We start from the raw sequence: 24,754 nt of genomic DNA, 5'->3' as shown, positions 1-24,754 counted from the left end.
AGAAGGGCCCAGGGGATACATGTCCAATGGGTGCATTTTCAAAGAGGTGGAATCATGATCTGGGAGGACTTAAGATGTCGGGCAGGATAGTTTGCAACTGACATTTCTTTGTCTGCACATATTTTTCTTTAGCATGAGATCTATAGTCCTCGTGGGATGTCAATTTTGGCAGGAGGGTGTTGGCATATGGTAGAGTCTCACTCATCCAAACCAAAAATCTGTATCTAGTATTACGTGTATATATAATGTAATAGAATTACCTGATGAAACTTCTTCTTGGTTTTTGACTTTGTGAAAAAGGGTGTTTATTACAACATGTTTTACAAAACCAAGAAATGAAATAAAATCATAACTGATTAATGAGCTGCATGGAAATACTTCCTCAGTGCCACCCACATTTCCCTGGCCCTGATCCTGGAAACACTTCATCACATGTGCAGTATTATGCACAGATACTATGTGAAAAATACAGCGTAGTTTTCCCATACTTACTTCTGTCTTTCAGGGATCCAAGAAGGAAAACAGTCAGATACTTGCTTTCACTGATCAGTTTTCTGTTGTAGGAGAGCATAGATTTTAAACTGCCTTTATGATGATTAAATTGCGATGAGTTGATTACTGAATGATAGTATTAAAATGTTCAGATGCTTCAAGTGTGTGCTGCTGCACCATAATCTGCTCACGTTTCTGCTTAGAGTGACCCTAAGTCTGGGGTTCTCATCTGAAAATACTTCGTGCTGCAAAAAGCCTGAATCTTAATTCAAACAATTAATTTTACTAATATATGCATTTATTAGAAGTTGCATTTTCCAAAAGCATTTTCTTTTTGTGCGAGACTGTATATCCTGTGCACAAACACACAAACAAATCTATATTGTGAAGAATGGATTCATATTGCTTATTAACTTATTCATGCACCTGTGCAAAGGTGCTGTGCTGCCAGTTCTACAACATTCTCGTTCTGTGTGTTACCAAACATGAAACCTGGTCACCTGCAAAGTGAAACAATACACACTTCAATTGGGAAGACTATTTGGGTTATATCTTGAGTAAATGTAACTTAGAGGAGCACAATTCAATCTGTCTGGGCTTTGAAGGGAGCTCCCTTGAAGAGCTAGCATGTTCCAGCTCCCAACCTTGGCAGTCTTTTCTCTAATTTGTGGTGATGTTTCTTTTTTTAGTCAGGTTTGATAAGGACACAGAAGATCGAGTTCCTTATATCTCCATTACCTCAGCAGCTAGCGCAGGAGCACAACTACACGTCACCTGCTGGACACCATCCTCACGTGTTGTACAAACGAACCGCAGAAGAGAAGGTGCACCGGTACACAGTAGAGTCCAATCCCAAATACTTTTCTTTTGGTCATCACAGAATTCCCAGTGCCCACAAGTATCATGCTCAAGCGAATGGTTACCACCACGGAAGGGTTCAAAAGCAGCATTTTTGTGGACGTCGCAAGAAATGTATGTAAGGAAACTTTCACTCCTTGTTTGGTAGAGGCTCTTAGAGACTATGTGGTGATTCTGAGGTGTGGCTCATTGTCATGGTTGTGATGGCGACATACTACGTTTAAATTACACATTTCTAAAGTGAAATAGACATGAGAAAACTCCTTTAAGTTGATGTGGTTATCTGTTTTATTAAGCCATCAGAATCAACACTTAGTTTTCTTATTTTCTACCTAGATTAAAAGATCCCTTGCCTGATTTTCTTGACATTCATGTAGTTTTCAGTAAGGAATTCTGGTTTAGACTGCTGCTTTTGCACAGCGATGGATGCCAAGTCCCTGAAATGCTCTCTGTTAGTTTGAGGAAATATAACTAATTAGGCTTGAAGATGGAGAAAATGTCTTCCAAATCATTAATTTCTGACAGGACAGAGAATAAGTCTTTCAGAACTCACCATTTGATAATGAAATTTTTGGTAACTGACATCTTCAAAAAGAACCTCCCATGTAAGTTGTTTAAACAAGGTTTCGCAGCCACCTCTTAAAAAACATATTGGAATATATTATCCTGCCAAGGTTTATTCTGAGTCCTTCATTAGACCCAGGAATCTTGCTCGGGTGTGTGTCTCCTTTCTGTACTGACGGTGGACATCTGGTGTGGAAAGGAGGTTTTTTACCACCTGCTGTGTAAGTAGCACGTGTCAAACACCTCAGGTAGTTATCAAAAGGAAGGAAAAGAAGTTGATATTCTGTTAAAAATTCTGTGTATATTTTTTGCCACAGATGCTACTGTTTTATTAGATTAATTCCTTATTTTAAGCAGCTGATTGCATACGAATGTGGTGCTCCCATTTCCTTCTCTCCCTGTAGCCACTCTTCCCTCAGGAATGCATCAGGTCTTTTTTAATAAATATACAAGAACTTGGCCATAAGTATTAAATCACATGGTGTAAAAATAAGCTGACGCTCTGAACCTCTGATACTAAATTTTCTGATGAAACTGTTGATGGGCGATCTGAACTCTTTCCAAACTGAGTTTTATTTCCTTGTAGATGCACCCAAGCCACCCACAGAAGAGACGTACGTTCGCTCGGATGAGTATGGGGCTTCTGCAAGGTACAAAAGGTCGTCTGCTAAAATTCAGAAAAATGGAAGTCTAAATGTTGAAACCCTTGTTGTGGCAGATAAAAAAATGTTGGAGAAACATGGCAAGGAAAATGTAACAACCTACATCTTAACAGTTATGAATATGGTAAGATGTGGTGTAACTGCAATATGTTTTGCCCATGGACTATTGTTATGTCAGAATAGGATCTTTCATTAGACAGATAGTGATACCAAAAAGAGCAGGGGCACCTTATGCAAGCCTTTCTTCGAGCTTCATCTAATGCTCAAATCAAAATCAAAAAAAGCTCTTTAAAGATACAACCCCAGGTTATCATAGCTCTGGCAATAGTACTGTAGGTTAAAAAAAAACCCCAAAAAACCAAAAAACCTATTCTCAAATATTTCTTGTATAGTACGAAAAAGGCAGATACTGTGAAACTGAGGCTTTAATTCCATTTAGTATCATGAAGCTTAGTCAGTTTTGCCTGCTGTCGCTCCTTGAAACGAAAATTATTTGAGACGGCAGAAATTTATTTTGAGAAAAAGAGTATAATTTCCCTAGAAAGATGTTTTCCGTTGTGGCTTTGCTCTTTAGTTCAGCATTACAAAACCTGAACTTTGAACTTGATTATACTTGATCCAGGAGAGCAAGGCCAGAGCAAAGCCCATTGAAAATAATATAAGGTCTTCAGGCTTTTTGAATAAGTATTGTGATTTGGGACATAATTCTTCTGGGTTAAGCTCTTTCGGATTAATCCTACAAGGTATATAACTCCATTAATTTGTATGGAAAATTGAAGCCCAATGCAATAACTCAATAGGCTAAAGAAAAATACATGTAGATGATATTTCCTCTTCCATAATCATTGCAGGTGTCTAGTCTGTTTAAAGATGGAACAATTGGAAGTGATATAAACATTATTGTTGTGAGCCTTCTTCTTTTGGAACAAGAGCCTGTAAGTTGTGTCGGAATGTTTGTGTGGTATGTGCTTCATTTGCTTCTGTTCACAGGGAGCACCGAGTGTCCCCATGTTATGTGCATGAACTTCCATTAGAGGTTTCTTAAGACGTAAAGCATGAGAAGAAGAATAAAATCACAAAACACTCCAAAATCACACTTTTCTGCATTTCAGTGCTTCTCGGGTTTTGATACTGGAATCTTCATTTCATATAAATGTTCTTTAGAAACACTGAAATGCTTCTGGTAAGATAAAACCTAACAATTTCCAGCATCTTCTTGAACAGAAATGGCTGGAATGAGAAATGTACTATTTAAATAGATAAAATATTTTGAACAGGGCTTTCCAGGATGTGATGATCAGAAGGGGGAAGGAGTAAAAAAACCCAAACTGAAGATAGAGTGTAACAAAAGGTGGGAGAGGAGCCATTTCTTTTGGCAAGGGTGCTGAGACAAAAGATGAAAAGAAATGTGTGATGGGTTGAGCTACTTGGACAATACTTTTCCTCCACCAAAATCTCCAAACATTTTAATCACAAGGTTGGAAATGGTTTAGTGTTTGGCTTTATCAGGAATCAAATGTATTTGTATACTGTAATTCCAACCACTGACTTTGAAAATATCTGAGAGAGGTGAAGTTTTATTTTACAATTGTAAAAGATTTACTCATCACCTGAATTGGTCATCACAGATAGTTAACATGGGAATGCAGAAATTTATGTAGAATAAATATGAAAAAGTAATCCCTTCTCCCTAACTGGCTCTTATTCTTACAATCGCCTTTCTCAAGACTGATGGAAGCACCCTGTTTCTGTGTCTGAAATACCCACAGGGCGGATTACTGATCAACCACCATGCAGACCAGTCGCTGAACAGCTTCTGTCAGTGGCAATCTGCGCTGGTCGGGAAGAACGGGAAGCGCCACGACCACGCCATCCTGCTGACGGGCTTTGATATCTGCTCCTGGAAAAACGAGCCCTGTGATACCTTAGGTATGGGATGAAAACACGTTCTAAAAAACTTTCAGATAGCAACAGCAGCATCTTAATTAATAGATATTGAGATGTTTTAAAATTAAAAAGCCCAGTTTTGCACATAATGTTAGCCTTCTCAAAGAGGAAAGAACAGTAGTATTTGTACATATTTGCCTTTGAGGTACCTAGCAGAGAAAGAGTATTGCTGGTGTCATTACCCCAGAAGCGGTAAAATAAGCTATGTGATATAATCCTTTTGGATTGTCACCTCTTCAAGGAATATTTTTGATTTTGACAATATGTCTGAACAACTCTTTTTTTTTTTTCTTTAATTTTTGTGCCTACTTGCCCTTTTGGAATGGGATTCCTCCCTAACTTGGGAGAATTAAAGGCACGAGGGGGGAAAGAATAGTCTTTACAAATAAAGTGTATTTTGGGAGGTTAGGTTTGATTTATACTTCTCATACAGGAGTCCCTTTATTGTCACGTGAAAGCCTGCTGTAATTGTTCCATGATAAACCTGATGAAGTAGACAACCATCCTCATGCACCACAATAGACTGGCTTATTAGGACCAGTGGAGATGATGTATGTGTTCGGAATTCTGTAGAGGAACAAGCTAATCTACTGCGTCCTTCCCTCAGGATTTGCACCCATCAGTGGCATGTGCAGCAAATACCGTAGTTGCACCATTAATGAAGATACAGGCCTTGGACTGGCTTTTACAATTGCTCATGAATCTGGACACAAGTAAGTTTCAGGAGTCTTACATGCTCCTTCTATAAATAAATATGTAAGTGAATGGAAACATTGCACCAGTTAATATAAATTAAATACGGGTCATTTATAGAGAGCTATATAATGATTAGCATATAGAGAGCAATCCAGTTAATGCATTTGCCTTATTAAATATTGTCTCTCCAACAATCATAAAAAGAACTACTGTGGGATTTTATTAATTTTACTGCCATAGGCGGAGGGACCTTATTCTGATAGAGGTACCTTACAGCTTTCTGATTTGATGGGAAACTATAGGCGATTTGAGGGCAAAGAAAGTCAAGACTGTTCCCTCAGAGGTGTGTCCTTCAGCGTGAAATGGTGAATCACCTGCCCAGGCTGCTTTCCTTTTATTTTTTGACATTTTATATATTCCAGGTGATAACCAGAACAAACAGTAAAGCTGACAGCAGTAATCTCTAAGCTTCTCACACTGCTGCCGTGTTCTGGTAGACAAATTGCTTCTAGTATCAGTGTGGTTGCTCCAGAGAGAGAAAAGGGCTCTGCAGCTTACAGGATGGAGCAGTGATCTCTGAGTCTCCTTGAGGTCCCTTTCCCAGCAGGATCTGGGAACCATTCGTGACATGTTCTTCTTGATTCCCTCTACCTATATAATGCATGATTTGGCTAAAAACCTCCTTTGTGGTGATTTCTGCCTTTCTGTAACTATATCCATTGGATTTCCATTTTATTTCTGTGGTAAGTCTGCCTAACCACTGTCTCTATAGAAGCATAGATTATCATTGTGGTACAAGCCTGAAATCAAGAGTCGGATAAAACATGGGCACAGGATCTTTATTTTGTGCAGCAACATGACTGCACAAAATATCTTTGAAAAGCAGTGGTACTGTATTCTGCTGTTTGATCAAGGCATGAATCCTTCCGATTCTGCATGACTGAATCAGGACTATTTAGTTTTCATTGTACAAATATGCTCTACAGTATATACTATGACCTAATGTCTACATAAGTGACCCTTTCACAGGTTTCTGTACATCTAAAGGCAAACACGGAATTAAAGAATAATCCAGCTACCAGTAGAGCCCGTGGAAATTGTGCCAACACTTTCAATGGGACCAAATATGTAAAATATGTAGTGGCAGATCATCCCGTCGCACTAATGCAATCTCACTGACCTCAGTACATTTCTAATGCTCTTCGATCAGTATTAGGAGAGAATCAGGCCATTAGCTTATTTTTAAAGAATTATCCCATTTAGTCTCCTTCCTGTTTATTTTCTTATTTGCTTTGACCGATTGTGCTTGGAAATCTTTTACTTTTTTAATCTTTTTTTTCTACCACTGCCTTTGATTCTCATATGAATCTTCAGCCTTTCTTTGGGATACTTCCATACTATGTCCAATAACATGAATCTTACCTCCTGGACAAAATCTGTGCCAGATACAACATGTCTTTATTACAATTTGTTTGTGTCCATGTTCTTAAGACAATTTTCTATGTGAGGGAAGACAACAGATTTTGGTCTGTGTGACACAGAGATTCCTGGAGGACAAGCTCTGTGCCAGCCTCAGGGGTGCTGAGCTCTGCTGGGAATATATTAACCTAAGGATTTCGTAGTAGGAGAATATTGCATACTGTATAGGTCACACTCTGTGATCCACCGAGTAGCTTCAGTTTTACGTTTCTGTGGTTTTCTTTAAGTCGTTTGTGTTTTTACCTGAAAGCTTAACAGGAGCTCAGAGCCCGCTGTGTCAGTGGCCATATAAACTGTGCGTTCCTCGGCTGCAATGCATGTGAACAAAGTTATTATTTTATAACTGATTCTCACATACCAGCTCCGTTGGGACTTCTTTTGTCCATTTATAGAAGGAGCCATATACTTTAGCAAGTTTGGAGCCTCAGCTGGTCGCAATGCATGTAGTAACCCTGATGAGCCTGCAGTGATTTATAACGGTGGAGGATGGAGTCCAGTAAATCAGATATTCCCTGCATGTGCACAGATTACATCCATAAAGTCGCCAATGTGCTACAATGTTGAAGTAACAGATTATGAAATTTCTATTCAAAACACATTGAAAGCCACAGATGTCCTGTACAGTGAGTAAATATAAAACAGTGAAAGGAAAAAGACTGAAAATTAGCTTTATTATATCCATAAGCTCCACCTAACTTATCATTTTTAACATGGTTTTTATTAATGCTTGTTATTCTTTATATGATCCTCACACCTCTCCTAGTGAAAGCAGACTTTGCAGACCGAGCAAAGCACCCAACAAGGGGCAGTATTCCCACTAAAGTGGTTACAGTCCAGACAAAGTGAGTGACAGTGTCTAACAAAGGCGAGGAAAAGAAAGTCATTTACCTGAGATAACATAGCAAGTTGGTGGCCGAAATTAGGAAAAGAATCATATTTTTATATTCATACCTTGTATTTGATTCGTTCAATGCCCCTTCTTTTGTACAGATTGAATGTACCTAGAAAACTGACTGTCTTCTTCTCATCAGATAAGTGTATGATGACAATAGCATTTGAATGCTGTTAATTGGAGCTTGTTCCATACTAACAGTCATTTGTATAGCGCATATGTCTTCATCCCTTTGTACTGAAAGGGATGAGTTCCACATTCCCCGTGGAGTTCAAGCATAGAGCTGTCACCCAGAAAGTGTTTCTTTTGCCCCAAATTTTGTCTCGTTTGTGATTAATCTATAGATTTTCACTCTCACACCTGGTTCTCTTTTCAGCTTTGGTATGATTCATGATGGAGAAGGAAATCCTTGTAGAAAAGCTGAGGGTAATATTATGTCTCCCACACTCACAGGGAACAATGGAGTGTTTTCTTGGTCTGTATGCAGCAGGCAGTATCTCAACAAATTTCTCAGGTAGGTCAGATGTAAATCTGGGCTGGTGCCAGGGAATGTATCTTTATTAAATGGGCTTGAATTCTTGAACAGACATAAAAATTAGTGAAGTGTGAAATTCACCTCTTTTAACATGTGCTCAAACCAACGTACTATTTAAGCCCACACACTTGGACTTAGGAAGCATCGAGGTGGTATGGCATGTAAGTGGTTTTGTCCTGCCTCGTTTCAAGAATGAACTTGACCCTCCGTGAATGTCCTGCAGTAATGGCTGGCATATCATTCTTTCCCAGGCATTCCTGTCAGCAGCCAAGTTTAGCAGAGAATTAGTAGGAAGTGAACACAAAAGAGGGCAGACACAGCGGTACCAAAGCCATTACAAAATGTAAATTAACATTAGTGGCCTTGCTCACTGGAATTTCGCTCCTGATCTAGCTCATGGCGTAAGGACATTTTACATTTTTCATAGGCTCGTTCTGGGGGGAGCGAGGGAAGAGGGAAAAAGACAAAGGTGCCAATTATTTCTCCAGCATGTTGGCACTATTCAGTGATACTTTAAAGGAGCTGGTTTTTGGTCTATGTTTAATGTCATCAGAATTGCAGTCCTTTCCTGTACAACTTTCCTTTTATTTTATTTGCCCTACATGGGTAGACTATACATGATTATTAAAAAATGAGTAGGCGGTACTAACAGCTGGACTCGATACAGGCCTTTTAGATGTTAATTCCTTAGAGTGAGAATTGAGCAACTAGATAGTTCTGTGGATCTGATCCTTGAACTCCTAGTTAGTATCTTCGAGCAGTGGCCAGAAGAGGTGACGCAGTTCTGGTGATGTTTTTCTGCTGCAATGATGCAATATGTTCCGAGTACACAAACAAATTGTAAACTAAAAAGTCACGTAAGACCTCCAAGAAGTAATATGTTCCGAGAGACTGACCCTCGCAAGGTAAATCCAGCATGGAGTGGCCTTCTGCATACATGGGTTCTCAAGCAGATACAAAGGAAAGAAAACTAGACCATGGGGGTACCTTTTGTCTTAAGGTGGATACAGGCAACCCAAAGCACACAAGCTGCTGCCGCCGTCTGTTTGTCAGTCCACACAAAGCAAATGCCGAAATGAGACGGTGTGCCTGTTGAGTCCTTATTTTGGGAATACATTTAAGGGAAAGAAGCAGACCAGATCACCTTGCTCTTGGTTACACAAGATTAAAGGGAGGAAAAGAATTTGACATCATTCTTTCTTGTTGTCACAACAGTCCCAAAGCCTGGAAATTCCTGCTTCCTTAAAACTTCGCAGGTCAGGCTACCACCAAGATGTCAAGATCTTTAGGCTCCTGCAAGCAGATATTCTCATTTCAGTGCATATCTCTAAAGCTAGTTAAAGGTATTGTATGCCATATGATGTGGTTTTGCTGGTCTGTAACAAATTTAAATATTTTTATACGAAGATCATAATCGTGATTAATATACATTCTCATTATAGTACAGCTCAAGCTGCTTGCCTGATTGATGAACCGAAGCAAACAGGACAGTACAAATACCCTGACAAACTGCCAGGGCAGATCTATGATGCTGATACCCAGTGCAAATGGCAATTTGGAATGAAAGCAAAACTGTGCAACCTCAGCTTTGTAAAGGTACCTACTGATACACTTTTGAAAAGTTAGAATTACACTAAATAAGTGCAAGTAATATGGCATTCTTCAGAGGTCTGGGCTATTTCTCTACCTTATCTCACTTGGCAATTAGCTTTGAAGGTACTGGCCTCTTTTGGGGCATGTCACGGGGGAGCTGCAGAGGAAATGTGCTCTTTGCAGGAGGCATAAGGAGTGAGCTGAACACGTAAGAGCCGTGAGCCCTTCCCTATTACACCAAGGGAAAGGAGCAGGCACTAGAGCTTTGATCAAAACTTGTGTGGGGTAAGGACAAAGTTTCTTAGATTTTGGTTGATCCTTATGCATTGACTGAAAAGTCTGGAAAAGATCTATAGGGTTATTTTAGAACAATAAAAACAGAACTTATACCCATGACTTTGTGACGAGGGATTGATTTAAATTAACCCATTACTTTAGTGACTGCTACACTCCTGGCTGATCTCCTCAGAGAAGACATTTTATTAAATAATCTGGAGTGTTCATTCTGAAAAGAAGTATTATAATTTCTTTTACTGCTGTTATTATCCTGGAGTATTTTGATTGATTTTATACTAACCACATTTATCAGGTGATGGCAGCTCTGTTGCTTCTACACCTAATAACCAAAGAAGAGAGAGTGAACAGCACTGGGAAGGGACTGTTTCCAGATATCTCCTCTGTTTCAGAAAATCTGGTATCTCCACAGCATTATAGTCACTGTAGACATCAAAATTTTAGCCTTAAACTTCTTAACACAGTTTTTATTCTATTATAGTCTCACACTCAAAGTAGTTTTTAAGAAATATATAGTGAAATGGTGTATAACCATGAAGGCGATATACAAGATATGGCTGTGCTATGAATCTTAAGCTCTGGATTTTCTAAAATCAGAAAAGTTTATATGGGTTTTATGGTAGCAAAGGTTTATATCATTTTTTACTCTTTCTAAACTCCAGGAAATAATGGCAATTATGTGTGTTATAGCGAGTACTCTTTCTTTTCAGGATATATGCAAATCTCTCTGGTGTCACAAAGTGGGTCACAGGTGCGAGACAAAGTTCATGCCAGCAGCGGAAGGAACAGCTTGTGGGATAAGCATGGTAAGTGTTTTTATAAAGAGGACAATGTCATTCTAACTTGGTTTTAGACTTTATGGGGTCAAATACCAGCTCCTGTCAAAACCAGTGTTATCCAGATCCCTCCGGGTTTGCTGTCACGGAGTTCTGGATGGCTCTGTAAGAGACCGCATTGTGATGCATAGTCAGGACTGGTCCTTATAGTGGCATCTGTCTGATGGTAGGGAGTGATGCCTCTCCCATCGACCCGTGGAATAAAATACATCTGGTAAATCTAAATCAGTAAGAAAATCCATTAATTATAATAGAAGTTAGATGAAGGCTTGAAATCCCACTGCGATATGAACATTCCTTAAGCCATAATATTTGCTATACAAAGGCTACCATGCCTATTATGGTCAGTGATCACTACCGAAAGAGCATGGTTATTGGTTTTAGCTGAACCTTCTAATTTACAGTCATCTACACTTACCCAAAATATTTTATTTTGCTGTAATGTTTCTTCCAGTAGAATATTGGTTTGATTTTCAAGTTACTGACAAATGTTCTATTTTTTTTTTTTTTTTTTTTTTTTTCTCTTTGTGTAGCACTTCATAATTAAATTTTAAAAGGCAGGAATTCTAGCAGAATATTAGTGGGCTATTTTTAAATTACATGGGAAGTTTTGAGGTTCTGACAGCACAGGACCAGAAGTTAATATGGGGAAGATTAAGCCAAAAAGATACTCTCCAAGAGAACAGAATTGAAAATTTGTACCTCAGAGATCTTCAACTCAGAACTTGGACAAATTTTAGGACATTACTTGTCTATACTATTGTGTGGGTCCGTGTCCTACTTCAGGTCCTTGTTCCACTGTGAACTCTCCTTGAGTTCAGTGGGTGACCTCATGTTTATTAGAGTTAAGCACTGGAGATTTTGAATGTAGACTTTTTGTTTTGTGCATCTAGTAGGTGCCCCTAACGCCGGGCTGTCTTTTGGCCTTCTTTTGGCAGTGGTGTCGAAGAGGACAGTGTGTCAAGTACGGTGATCACGGACCCAAGCCCGTGAACGGCCAGTGGTCTGCCTGGTCCGAGTGGTCAGAATGCACTCGCACTTGTGGAGGTGGGGTCACATATCAAGAAAGACACTGCAATAATCCAAAGTAAGGCATAGATATGAAAAGGTATTATTTTTCTATTAACTATTCGAATTTATGGAACAAAGAAAATACCAGAGTCCATTCCTGTAGGGAAATAGTATGTGTGAAAATGTTTCTAAGGCCTTTCTTTCATGTCCAGCATGACCGGTCAGTAGCTGAAGGACAGAAATACGTCCTGATCCTAGAAAGCAGTGACTGTCTGAAGATTGCTACAGTACTAGAACTTTGACAGCCCAGCCTTCTCAGTTTATTTGGTGACCCTGCAGTTTATCAAATACCTACAGAAGTTACAAAACGCCACACAGACATGCACACCTAATAATTTAAGAGCAAGGGAAAAAAAGTCTTAAAAGCTATTAAGACTTCTGATGAGATTGTATTATCCAGGACAATAAATGAAAAATGTTTAAAGTCAATATCAAAATGGTTGCAGACAGATGTCTCTGTATGTCTGTCATGTTCTTTGCATTCTTTTATGTTTCACAGGTCAGAATAAAGGTGCTGAACCCTAGAACTCATGAAACATCTCTGGTATTTTCCTCTAGTGAACGTGTTATCACTGTAAATACTGCTATTCCTTACAATACTGTTTTGAAGTTGAGGTAAAGCGTTATCTGACCAGCGTCTTTCCTGAGTACTCAATTAACTTCAACCTACAAGGAAAAAGGATTTCACTGTTTTATTTCATACACAACTTCAACAGGCATAGACACATGTATTCCTCATTGCACACAATAAAACCAGCATTTACACTGCAGTAATAAAACCAGAGAAAATATGACACAGTTTACATGAGGCTGTAAAGAGGCCTCACACCTACTATACAGTGCTGCAGTAATAACAGCCACGCTTCATATACTATGTTATAGGAAAATGTGAATTAGTTAAAATAGTCTTTATTACCCTCAGTCAAGACAATTTTTGCAGATCCACAGCAGAGCATTTTCTCAACCTTTTCTGTTGTTTCTCAGTGTATTCTGATAAATAAAATTACCTGGATAGTTTCTTTTATTGAACTATTTAGCAAGAGAATGCAGAGTCTGCATTACAAGTCATACATATATTTTGGTCTTCCTGCTCTGGTCGCTGTTTTGCCTGCTAAATTTGTCTGTGCGCACACTGTTCTCTGCATTTATTCCTAAGCCTTCCCTTGCACTCCCTGTGTGACAGATCAGTGTCCAGTGATGAAAATGTTTCAGTTTGGTGCACTGATTTCAAATGGTCTCCAAAGAGAAGCTCTTTGACATGAGTGTCCGTCACTGTAGCATTTTGCATTTCAAACTGGCATTCAGAATTATTTGTCTGTTGTAATTAAAGTAAGACTTGATCCAAGACTTGATGTAACCAAGTAAGAAAGACTCGATACCAAAACTGCATCATGTTAATACTAAATTTAATTTCCTTATGTTAGTGATAATTCAGTTAGAGCAAAGAGAAGATGCTTTAAGTCTGTTGGAGTTAGAGTGATGAAATGACAGGACGGTAAATAAGTGGTGTGTGGAAATGCACCCAGGTAGCTGCATTTCCCATCATAGCATTTTTATATAATGTAGATTCATTAGAAAAATGATACTACCTATTTTCAATGTTACACCACACAGAATGATTTATAACCTGGTCACTGCTCACTGTTCACCTCTATAAATACACAGAAACTAAGAATAATGATTCCTTTCTTTTTGAACTCCTGAAATATATTTCAGATGTTTATATGTTCCAGTACATATCTGTATATTATTTCAAATAGAATAGATTTATTTCACTTTCCCTAATCGAGATTTGTGCAGGAGTGAATGTTTATTTTGTTCAAAAGCTTGATGATTTGGGATAGCAAAATTTTGAGAATGACAAAGAATAAAATGTGTTTCTGTAGGAGATGAGGACAAGGGGCACAGGTCTCTGAAGAAGTGACTGGACTCTGAAATGAGGCTGTTAAATAAGCAGGCCATTTTCCACAGCAACTGACTCCTTATGAACATTGAGGGCGATTTCTATGTTTCCAGTGATTTTAAAGGTGATGCATCTAATTAGGAGCTTAAAGACAGGTGAAGAACACAAGTTCAGGCTGCTGCTTATGAAAATCTCATTGCCCGTGTTTGCATGTGAAATTCTTCTCTTGCAAATAATATCCAAGCAATTCACATCCCTTTCTCGTGACCAGTCCCGAACAGCTCTGAAACGGCTTCTGAGTTGCCACCTCGCTGAGGGATGAATCCGCACTCACACACCCGGGGAGCTCAGCTGTGGAACACACAGCCACGCAGATTTGCTAAAATCATTACGTTTCTGTACATTGTCACAGTGTAATTTCTTGGATCTGGTTTTCATACATCATGACATTTTACAGTTGAGGTACTTTTCCAAGATAGAAATAGATTGCATAATTTAATAGTTTAGCTGGGAAAGAACGTGAAGAGTGCCCGAGAGATTTAAATTAATACCGAAATCATATCTGTGGGACTGCGTCCTGCCCACTTCACAATAGCGCATTGTTCAGCAAGAGCAGAGTGGAGTTTTAGGCATGTATGCAATCAAATTGCTTGAACACATCTTTCCAATCTTTTGTGTACAACAAAAATTACAGAAAATGCGGATGAAAACTGATAGGAATTAATTATGCTGTTTAAAATACTAATTAAAAATGAAGACCGTGAAAAACCTTGTAGGCCTTTCAAAATCACGCAGAATAAAATAGTCCAGCTTTGTGATCCTATGATAATATGGTCATAACATGAGCAGAAGTGTTGTCACTTGAATCTAATGATTACAAAACATGAAGAAATAGGAGTCAAGGATTTTGGAGACTAATTCCTTTTATAATGCACGAAATACTTTCCTTGACCACATTAATTCCAGCATTTCTCACTGTGTTGTGTTGCAGTGAATATCCATAATATCCATAATACCTTTGCCATCATACCTGGTGTCACTGTAGCTAGTAGGTGACCTCAAGAAAAGACACTGAAGTTGTGGGGTTTTTTTGTTGTGGGTTTTCTGTTGTTTCCTTGATTTTTTTTATTTTTTTTGCATTTTGGTTTGGTTTGGTTTGGTTTGTTGTTATTGTTGTTTTCCACAACACATTTTGCTGTGTTTTAAATAGAGCAACAAGGTGTGTTTCCACCTCTTCCTTTTGAAGACTGTTTTGTAGCCCAGAATTCTGAAAAAGCCAGGTATTACGTACATTCAAAGCTGCTTCAGAACAGAAAAACCAAGCCCCATTGTGGTCAGAGGGTTAGACAAATGAGGGCTAAAATTTTCAATGAAGCGAACAGAAAAAGCACTGGGATTTTCTCCTCCACGTTGCGCCAAGCTGGCTCCATATTGTTCCAGTCAGATGCATGTTAAGAGAAGATTCATGGGATACTTGATGTGGGGAATAATTGTAACATAGTGTTTAGGGTTTTAAATATATAACTCCAGGCTAAATTGTTGCATCTGTATATTTTATAGTGTTGTTAATTATTATCGTTAGTTAATATTATATTATTATTATTCGGTATTCTATTTTTTCCTTTCTGTGTGTGTAACACGGGCAAGCTGTCCACTGAAAGATCGTGGCATGTCTTCCAAGCATGTGTATTCCCTAAGCTGTTAACAATCGTTATGTAAATGTATGCAAATGCAGCAGTGTTACATTTCTTTTCATGTGATGAAAAGAAAAAAGTATATTATGGCAAAGAGTGCTCAGAATTCGGTGTTTTGAAGGTTTGGCACAGTACTCGCAGGTGTATACCTGAGCATTGTGAAACCGCAGAAATCACACCCATGAATTCCTATGTAGATCCATACGGAACAGAGAAGTGAGTGAATACATCTCTCAGCAGCTTGTGAGACCTCTCGGTCACTTTGAAAAGAGCAAGTTGTACATTTTACGTTGCTTTGCAGCCGTGTGCATAGACCTAACAGTTAAAAACTATTATCCTGATAAGGTACTATTAGTAGCAGAGCAATAGGATATGGTCTTTCAATTCTGGCCAAAATTAAAGAAAATGCCCCGGTAGGATTTGCTGAAGTGGATGTGACATGTTTAAAGCTCTCCATGAATTCCGAAACACAGAACAACTCTGCGTAGTTCTTGTTTCCTTTGACTGGTTAAAAGAACATTTGTTGAAAATGCTTTACAAAACAAATGAGCAAGCAAATGTAATTATTCATTCTGTTGATGTTTGATTGGTGTTTTGTTATAATTTATTAACTCTTATTGTGATAGGTAATTCTTTGCACATGTTCATTCCTGGGTTACAGCAGAGTGAAAATGGCTGCGTAACAGGATTGAAACCAGGCAATACAAAATAGCCCTATAAACTTAAATTACTGAAAACATGCCTCACCTCTAGACAGTCGCATCTTTGCTGAGTTTGCAGTGATGCAAGCAGATAATTCATGGCAACTGCTTTGCTTGGTTTTAGAAACCATGAAAATTAATGGCCCGTTTAAGAAATACTGATGTCCTAAGACAATACGCCCTCTCCTTTGCTCTGTATTCTCATACACGTGTAACACGCCAATCACACAGAAAGTAGGTTTCGCAAGATAATTGTTTTGTATTTTCTTTTGTAGGCCCCAGTACGGCGGTAAGTTCTGCCAGGGTTCCGGGCGTGTTTATCAGCTCTGCCACAAGCAGCCGTGTCCGGCGGGCAGCGTGGACTTCCGTGCCCAGCAGTGCGCGGAGTACAACAGCAAACCCTTCCGGGGCTGGTTCTACAAGTGGAAGCCGTACACTAAAGTGGAAGGTAATTCTGCCACGGCTCTGATGGGCAAAAGCCATTGCAGGAAGTGAGCTACGAGCTGTAATTCATCCATACTCTTTGGGCGAATACCAGCCTGATGTAAGCAAACAGAAACTCAGTTGGCTTGTTTGAGATGTGTTTGCTTTCTAGCGTAGTTGAATCCGGCCTCCTGTGCGATACTGCCTGTATGAACATGCAGAATGGATTTTGGTTGTGAGTTTAAGTCTTTCTCCTTAGCGTGACTCCCTGGCTGTTGCTACCCCCTCTTTCATTTTATGTTACATATCAGTTAGTGTGAAACCAAAACAAAACAATTTCCATGGCTTCTTCATCATGGGAAATGTGAGCTCCCGCAATAACACTGCTGAAATCCTCCTTCCTTCGGAATGTTCTCAGATTTTGACATGTAACAATAAATCAACCTTTTGACTTTTTTGCTGGTATAGTCCCATGAGAACTGGAAAAACAAACCATGTACTGGCATAAGTTTTTTAAGTCATCCTTTACTAAGAGGTCTTTATAAAGTTCAAGTCTCAACAACTATTTATTTTGTACAAGCAAAGTTCATTTTTACTTTACATATCTTAATTTTGCAAATATTTGGAATCAGTATTCATTTTTATCAGATAGAGCAAATGTTTTCTGCGGTTTGAAAGCAGAGTTTGTAGCTGCAATTGCTATTACTTGAGTAAAAGTCGCTGGATGATGTCACATTGGTAGCTGCTTCCTTTAGTGCCTGTTCAAATGTGCTTGTGATGGTACGTGTGTCATTGTATACAGATATAACCATACAGGTAACTTTCATTCATAGCCTGATTACATTTTCTTCAAAACTCTTTGCAGGCATTTTTGTGGGTATTTAGAAACCTATGTCCTAATAGCCAATGTGAAGAGAGGAAAGAGGAAATACGGTTTCACAGCATGAACAGTGGAGGTTGTATAATAGGGAAAATAAGCAAAACATACCATCCATATAGAAGAAGAAATTTGATTGGCAATGGTTGGGATTTTTTTTAGACGAAAAGTGCTTTTGTTAGGGGAAAATCTGAGCCCAGTCCTAGATTTCAGGTGAGCCGATCATTTGTGTCATCTTATATAACTAAAAATTAAATAAAATTATTGCAGTCTCCCATTTCTCATAATAAAAATGAAATTGGAAACCACGGACCAGTGGAACTAAAATCAGGGCCACATCAGCAGAGCTAATGCAACGTGCATGTTTTCACACTGGTTTTGAATTCTAATTTCTATGTGTGGACAGTCAAAGCCACATGTTCTTTAAAAATAGCATAATATAAGCTACTGTATTTGACTATATTTCTTCCCATCTTGGGGTCCTAATATCACAGAATCCCAGAGTGTCAGGGGTGAAGGGACCTGGAAAGCTCATCCAGTGCAATCCCCCCATGGAGCAGGAACACCCAGATGAGGTTACACAGGAAGGTGTCCAGGCGGGTTGGAATGTCTGCACAGAAGGAGACTCCACAACCCCCCTGGGCAGCCTGGGCCAGGCTCTGCCACCCTCACCTCGAACAAGTTTCATCACACACAATTCATGCTTATGGCTTGTTGTCGAGGATGCAGGAAGAAACAATAGCAGGGTGCTAAACCAACCAACCAACCAACCAACCAACCAACCAACCAACCAACCACCCACCCAACCAACACAATAACTGTGCTGCAGGTCTGCTCATTCTTCCTTTTTTTCTTTTTTTTTTTTTTTTTTCCAGAGGAAGACAGATGTAAATTGTACTGCACAGCTGAAGACTTTGACTTTTTCTTTGCAATGTCCAGCAAAGTGAAGGATGGAACTCTGTGTTCTCCAAATAAATATGATGTTTGCATTGATGGAATATGTGAAGTAAGATGAAATTAAGTTTCTTACAATCCTAATGTCAATTTTTTTTAAGTGAGCAATTGACTCCTTTATGGAAAATGCAGCTGTTTCTTCAAATTCCCTTGTGTCTGAGTCCTTCACTTGTGCCTTTTGGTTGCAGCAAGTAGGGTGTGATCATGGACTTGGTTCCAAAGCTGTATTGGATGCTTGTGGAGTTTGTAAAGGAGATAATTCAACGTGCAAGTTCTTTAAAGGCCAATACTTGATCCAGCACAAAGCTAATGGTAAGGAAAGCTGTTCCACATGATCATCAACTCATTGCTCTGCCGTACCCCTTGTAATATATATGGCTCCTTGCTCATTAGGGCAGTGGCTAAAAGTCCAGATGTGAACTGAAAATCACAGGGAGAGTGAGAGGAGAGTTCACAGTTTCCCTGTTTCCTGGTAACAGGAAAGCTATGACCATAAGTCTTGATTAGATAATTTGCAAGCATTCCTCTTTTTTCTTAAGCCACATTTTCCCTTTACGTGTGAATTTCCTCTTAAAAGAGATTTTAGGATTCAGGCAAGTGAAAAAATAGCTGTCAGCAACTCTGACTGGAATGGGCTTGTAGAAGATATAAAAAGCAACACACAGCATAATGCCAAACATGACAGTATTTCCATGTCCGACTTCAAATGAAGTTGCCTGGAAGCTGTCCAGCCGATGCAGTGGATGATCCAGTAACTGGGAGGTGGACTTTGCTTTAGTGGACTGTCACAGGCTTCTTGTGAAGTAATCTCACCGTGCTGCAGTTTCTCAGGCAAGAAATGCAGATGTTTCTTTACCCATGGGGGTACCTTGAGGATCCATTTACTGTTGATCACAAGACAAGTCAATACTGCAGTGATATAGGCCAGGAAATTGTTTAGGATATAATAATACAGAGGTACAATGCTAGAAAAATAATCTAAAGAGAATGCTCTGCAACCCCAGCTGTGTGTGGTGTCTAATGGCGATGGTCAGCGGTGTCTCGTCTGGCTGTGGGATGGGTGAGGTTTTTCCATGCTCAGAGTGGCTCACAGCAGGGGGATCCAGTGGAGTATGGGAATTTGGGAAAGCTCTCTCCACCCCAGTGCATCTCACCCCAAAAGCCTTGTCCATGATGTAGTACCTTCCAACTACTGTAGGGCACTACAGGGAAAACATGGTAAAACAATTACAGTGAAACAACCATTAGGCTGTTCTGCATTTTTCTCAGGTGAACTTGCTTTTTCTTGTCTTTAATCACAAAGGAAAATTCCAGGAATTGAAGTACCTCTGAGTTACTCTGATTACAGGCTGCATAAGGGGGTTGAAATCAGAACTGGTTTCTCCTTGTGGAAACGAAGTAACTTGGGTGGATCAGCACGGCTGTCTGCAATAACTGCAACGTTTTCAGATTGGCTCAGAAGTGATAGACCAGCTCTGTCTGGACACCAACTGCAAAAATGTCGCTTGCTTCTTTCCTTTCAGACTACTATGCCGTGGTCACCGTTCCGGCAGGAGCGCGCAGCATACGGCTCCACGAGATGGAAATCTCCACCAGCTACCTTGCAGTGCGCAGCCTCAGCAACAAGTACTATCTGACGGGAGACTGGACAATTGACTGGCCAGGAAAGTTCTCTTTTGCTGGAACAGTTTTTGATTATCAACGCTCTTTTAACCATCCAGAGAGTCTCTACGCACCCGGACCGACTAATGAGACGCTGGTCTTTGAAGTAAGCTTTCTTCTGTTTATTCTTCCCTTGATGTCTATTACAGAATTAGTAACGACAGCTTTAGCTCTGCGCTGTAGCTCTCAGCAAGATTAAAGAATAGCGTTGAGTCACCACAGTATTCAGACTTAATTGTGTGGTCATGCTAGATTGAAAGGCCTTTCACCAGTTTATCAAGGTCTGAAGTTCAGTAAGCTGTCACAAATTCAGTGAAAGGAAAGTGCCTTAAACACACCATATAGCATTATTTCTCAGTTGCTGCACAGTGGTAATAGAGATTATAAACACGTCCCATAAATGGTACACAATGTAAAAATGGAATGTAACATCATGGCAAGGCCTAATGGTAACAGTTTCAAATAATGCTGCTGAAACAGCAGGTGCATGGAGCCGCTTTTACCTCTGCCTGGGGACACAGGTGGTCAACGAACCTCACATAGGCTGCTCTGTAATTTCTGTTGATTCAGCTTCGTTTGGCACAGGATCTCAAATAATGGACTTCATATATGTTTATCTTCCAGTCAGATTTGTGCCACCTGCTCTGTATGCTAGGTGTGCTGTATTGAAAATATAGTTACTAGGAAGCAAATTTGATACCTACATGGTTTGTTCCAATTTTGCGATCGGCCACTAATACTTCTAAGAAAAATCCCTTTCTGCATTAGGTGGCTTTACTAGATTTTCTTTCAAAACGCATCAGGACATCTGAGGGTCAATTTCTGGCTGAATCGCCAAAGTCATTGCTCCCTGTTAGCTGCATTAGTTTCCTGCTTTGTTAGAAAGCTTGGCTTTGTATCTCCTCTGTGACGCCTGTTTGATGAACCTTCCCCTGTGAAGGAAGGAGCCCTCCCCAGAAGGGATTCCGTCCCTTCGCGCACCTTCCAGCGCTGCTCTGCTCGGGTCCCTGTCGCACGGTGGCCGTCTGTCTCTGGCGTGCACGTGGGAGCAGGAGAGCACGTTCTGTCCCTGCTCTCTGGGCAGCGCCCTGCGGCTCCTCACCCCGTCACCCAGCGAGAGCCGGCGGCTGAGCGCTCCCCGTCCCCAACACGGCTGTGCTCTGTTACACTGACAACTGGGACATGACATGTATTCTTCAAGGATTAGTTAAACTGTCACAACTATTCCGTACAGGGTTTATTTGGAATACTGAAGAGCCTTGCTGCTACTCATACTGAGTAATGTACTTAAACCTAGCTTTAAGAACCACTGAAGTTCATGGACCGTGAACACATGTTAAAGTACTTTAGGGTGAACACATGTTTTAGAACAACAGTTTCTCGTGGGCTAAGGCCGTGTATTTTCACAAATGACTATCATGATTGCAAAGCCTTTTAAAAAGTTGAAGAATTTTCATTTTGGGTATGTGCATTAATAGGGAAGCTTTAGGCCAAGGAAGAGTTTGGTCTACAACTCACAGACTTCCCTGCAAATCATCCCCAAAACGACCTTACACCAAAGAAACAAGCGCTCTTATAAATACTATGAACTAAGCTGAACTTTCAGGAATCTTGTCATAATACAAAGTAGATTGAACTGTATTATTATAGAGCTAAAGTATGAATAATAAATGGCCTGCAAGATGACTTACTTGGCTGCATGTCCTGCACATACTTTGCAGAATAAAGATTAAAGAAAAATGTTTTAATGCCAAATAACTCTTCTATTTTCATCCTATCAAATTATGCTAAGGAGTTTTATTAAGATTTAACATTTCACTGGAGGCTATTGCTCCTTCGAGAGCTTATTTAAACTTCCCTTGTATTTTTATTGAAATACCTCCACCACTGGCCTTGGTAACCAGGGATTCTAACGACTGAAAATGTTGCAGTTACGTATTCCCCAATTATATAGATATATATCTATGAGCTGCAGTTAAGATTTTTTTCCTTTCAATAATTTAACCAACATTCAACAAGCTGAATTCTGAAAAAATGCAAAATTTTGAGTGTTCAGAGATCTGCATTATTTGTGATTTACCAGTTACTCTTAAGCAGCAAAAATGTCAAAGAAAACAAAAGAAATGTGCTTTTATGAGAAAACACACATATTGCTGAAGGTCTGTTTGCAGCAGTTACGATAAACCAAATCCGACTTCAGGTGCCAGGAACTGCCAGGAGGGTGTAAGGAGGGATTGTTTGCTGTACTTCATTGTCACTTTGTGTTTATCTGTGATTTTCGAAGCAGCACACAAACAAAGTCCTACCAGCAATTTGGTATCCAATTAAGTTGCTTTGCAATAAGATAAGGCTTTCCAGGGTTTGGACCTCAACTTGCTCCTGTAATCTACGGGTATATTTTTTTCTTCATTTTTTAATTAGGTTCTATTCAAAATAGAGTTAATACTTCTATTCTAGATGAGTGTTTTTCCAGTGCGAGCCCTTGTAAAAATGCGCACTGCAGGTATCGAGAAATGGAATGAACTGCAGGCATAAATGGAGGAACTTTTACTATTCCGTTGGGCAGAAAATACAAGGTTTTGTAGGTGTATTTATTGCTATTCCACCACGATCTGAAAGACAGATTGACACCCCTTGTGCCTGTTTAACTCCATAGTGGTGGTTGTGCTGGCCGTCAGCGCGCTGGCTCGGGCAGTGGGGTTGGGGCTGTTTGCCAGCGCGGCTCAGCCCGCGGGGTCCACAGGTCGGGGTGTGCGCGGCCGGAGCTCCGCGCGGAGGGGCCGGGCAGGGCTGGCCAGCCCCGCTCAGGGCCATCACCGCCTGGAAACGCACCCACCCGCCAAAGTGTGATCCTGGAGGAGACACCTGCAGCGTGTGTTGGGAGAGGAGGAGACCCGAGTGAGGAAAAACAAACCCAAAACAACACACACACCCCAACACACCAACCAAACAACAAAACCTTGTATGTAAGTTCAGCTTGCAGTTCCATGAAAAGTTTTGTATTGATATCTTATTGTACAGTATCTTCCTACACATCTGTTTTTCTGTCAGGTTTTTCAATAGTCCAGCTGAGCTTGTATCTTTTAATCAGGTTTTGCAGTCCTAAACGCTGCTTAAAAATGCATAAGAGACAAGAAAGAAACTGATAAAGCACTTTTTAAATTTACCCTGGAATGTCACAAAAGAGAAATAACACATATATATATATTTACGTGTATTAAACGTATGTAATTTTGGGAATGAGTCATACCAAAGAAGACAAAGGGCAGTGAATCTGTAATTTAACTAGCTTGTGGGACTGAAAATACAAACTGCAGTGGCCAAATGTTTTCTGAGGAGGAGACGAATACTGTGAGAAGAATGTGGAATTAGGAGGACTAGTATTTCCTCACCACAACTACTGGAAGTGTAGATGCATGATGAGATGTCAGAATTCATCAGAACCCTTTCTGAATTGTTCAAGAACTAATTTCAGAGGTGGAGGGAAGGCGAAGGAGGTGACCCAGAAACCCAGTGCCCTTCAGGATTTGTGTCTCTGCATCCTTCTGAAGCTGCAGTTAGTGTTATTGATACTTTGGTGATTGCGGGTATGTAGAAACAAATAAAAGATGAAGTGAAATCTATTATTGAATTCAGAAAGCAGTTCCCAAAATGGTCAGATTTGGCTAGATGAAATAACAGACAACGGGGTAGAAATATGATAGCTAAATGATAATCTAGGATCAGAAATTAATACCATGTTTTTAAAGTGTGGTGTCTGTAGCATAATTGTCTCATCTTAAATGGGAACATGCTGGATTTTTTTTAAGGTAGTTGAATATATTCAGCTCATTTGTCTGCCATTTGGTCATAGGTAATCTAAGGTCAGCACTTTCTATTTAAAGACCTTGTCAGTGTTTTTCTGTTAACTGAAAAATGTTTAACTTCAGGAGAAACAAACGGTAAATTCATGATTCATTTATTTAGCTTTGCAAATAAGGGCTGCTGGTGGGAACCTCCAACTGCTGAGAACGCTGCTCTGTGGGCTTGAAAAATGTTGCATGAGCAGGGATTGACAGACCCACTTAAAGACATAGGAGTTCAGTAATTTGGTTTTCCAGTCTGTCAATAAATGGATGGAGAAGTGACTGATTTGAAAACTCAAAGCCACTTTGAGAAAGCACTGGGAAGTTTTTCAGATGGAGGGTCAGTGCCCTCGCTGAAGTTCGTCTCAAACGTGGTGAAATGTTGAATCAAGGAATTGTGAAATCTTTGTGAAAAAATACTGTTTCTTTACATACAGCAGTAAGTGTCAGATGGAAGGATGGTTTGCAGAAAGACAGACATGCACTGAAAGAGAAGGAGAATGGAGCTTCAAAATAGGAAGAGGTCTAAAAGCAGTAAATCACTTCCTCTTTATCAATAGGGGAAAAAAGAGAAAGGAGGCCAGGTGGAACGGCTTTGCTGATGATCGCGCTGCCACTGGGAGAAAGCCAAGTTGCAGTTATAAAGCATTACATTTATTATTAGCTACTAGATCATAAATTTGTACTGATTTCCCCTACAGAGAAAGTAAGCTAAGGAGAGGTAAGATGCGCTTACAAGATACAGATGTTGATTCAGTAGAGCGGATAAAGGGGTT

General features: G+C 39.8%; 1 protein-coding gene across 5 annotated transcripts in view; it reads left to right on the top strand.

The window, feature by feature from the left end:
* The window catches only part of ADAMTS18 (ADAM metallopeptidase with thrombospondin type 1 motif 18), a 73,129-nt gene that overhangs the window by 26,574 nt on the left and 21,801 nt on the right, over positions 1–24,754 (top strand). For 3 of the 5 annotated variants that reach the window (XM_082062591.1, XM_082062590.1, XM_082062592.1), the window contains exons 4-16: positions 1,182–1,464; positions 2,501–2,700; positions 3,428–3,511; positions 4,346–4,505; positions 5,131–5,236; positions 7,967–8,104; positions 9,568–9,721; positions 10,723–10,818; positions 11,787–11,935; positions 16,493–16,665; positions 18,393–18,523; positions 18,660–18,783; positions 19,995–20,239. In XM_082062591.1, the coding sequence (XP_081918717.1) occupies positions 1,182–1,464; positions 2,501–2,700; positions 3,428–3,511; positions 4,346–4,505; positions 5,131–5,236; positions 7,967–8,104; positions 9,568–9,721; positions 10,723–10,818; positions 11,787–11,935; positions 16,493–16,665; positions 18,393–18,523; positions 18,660–18,783; positions 19,995–20,239 (2,043 nt within the window). Of the gene's footprint in view, positions 1–1,181; positions 1,469–2,500; positions 2,701–3,427; positions 3,512–4,345; positions 4,506–5,130; positions 5,237–7,966; positions 8,105–9,567; positions 9,722–10,722; positions 10,819–11,786; positions 11,936–16,492; positions 16,666–18,392; positions 18,524–18,659; positions 18,784–19,994; positions 20,240–24,754 lie in introns of those variants that run through there. The other 2 variants (XM_082062593.1, XM_082062594.1) reach the window with 2 other exon arrangements.

Source organism: Streptopelia decaocto (assembly GCF_964273445.1).
Source record: "Streptopelia decaocto genome assembly, chromosome: 11".
NCBI lineage: Eukaryota > Metazoa > Chordata > Aves > Columbiformes > Columbidae > Streptopelia > Streptopelia decaocto.
Note: the sequence above shows the minus strand (reverse complement) of the source record. Positions and strands in the feature narration are given on the sequence as shown.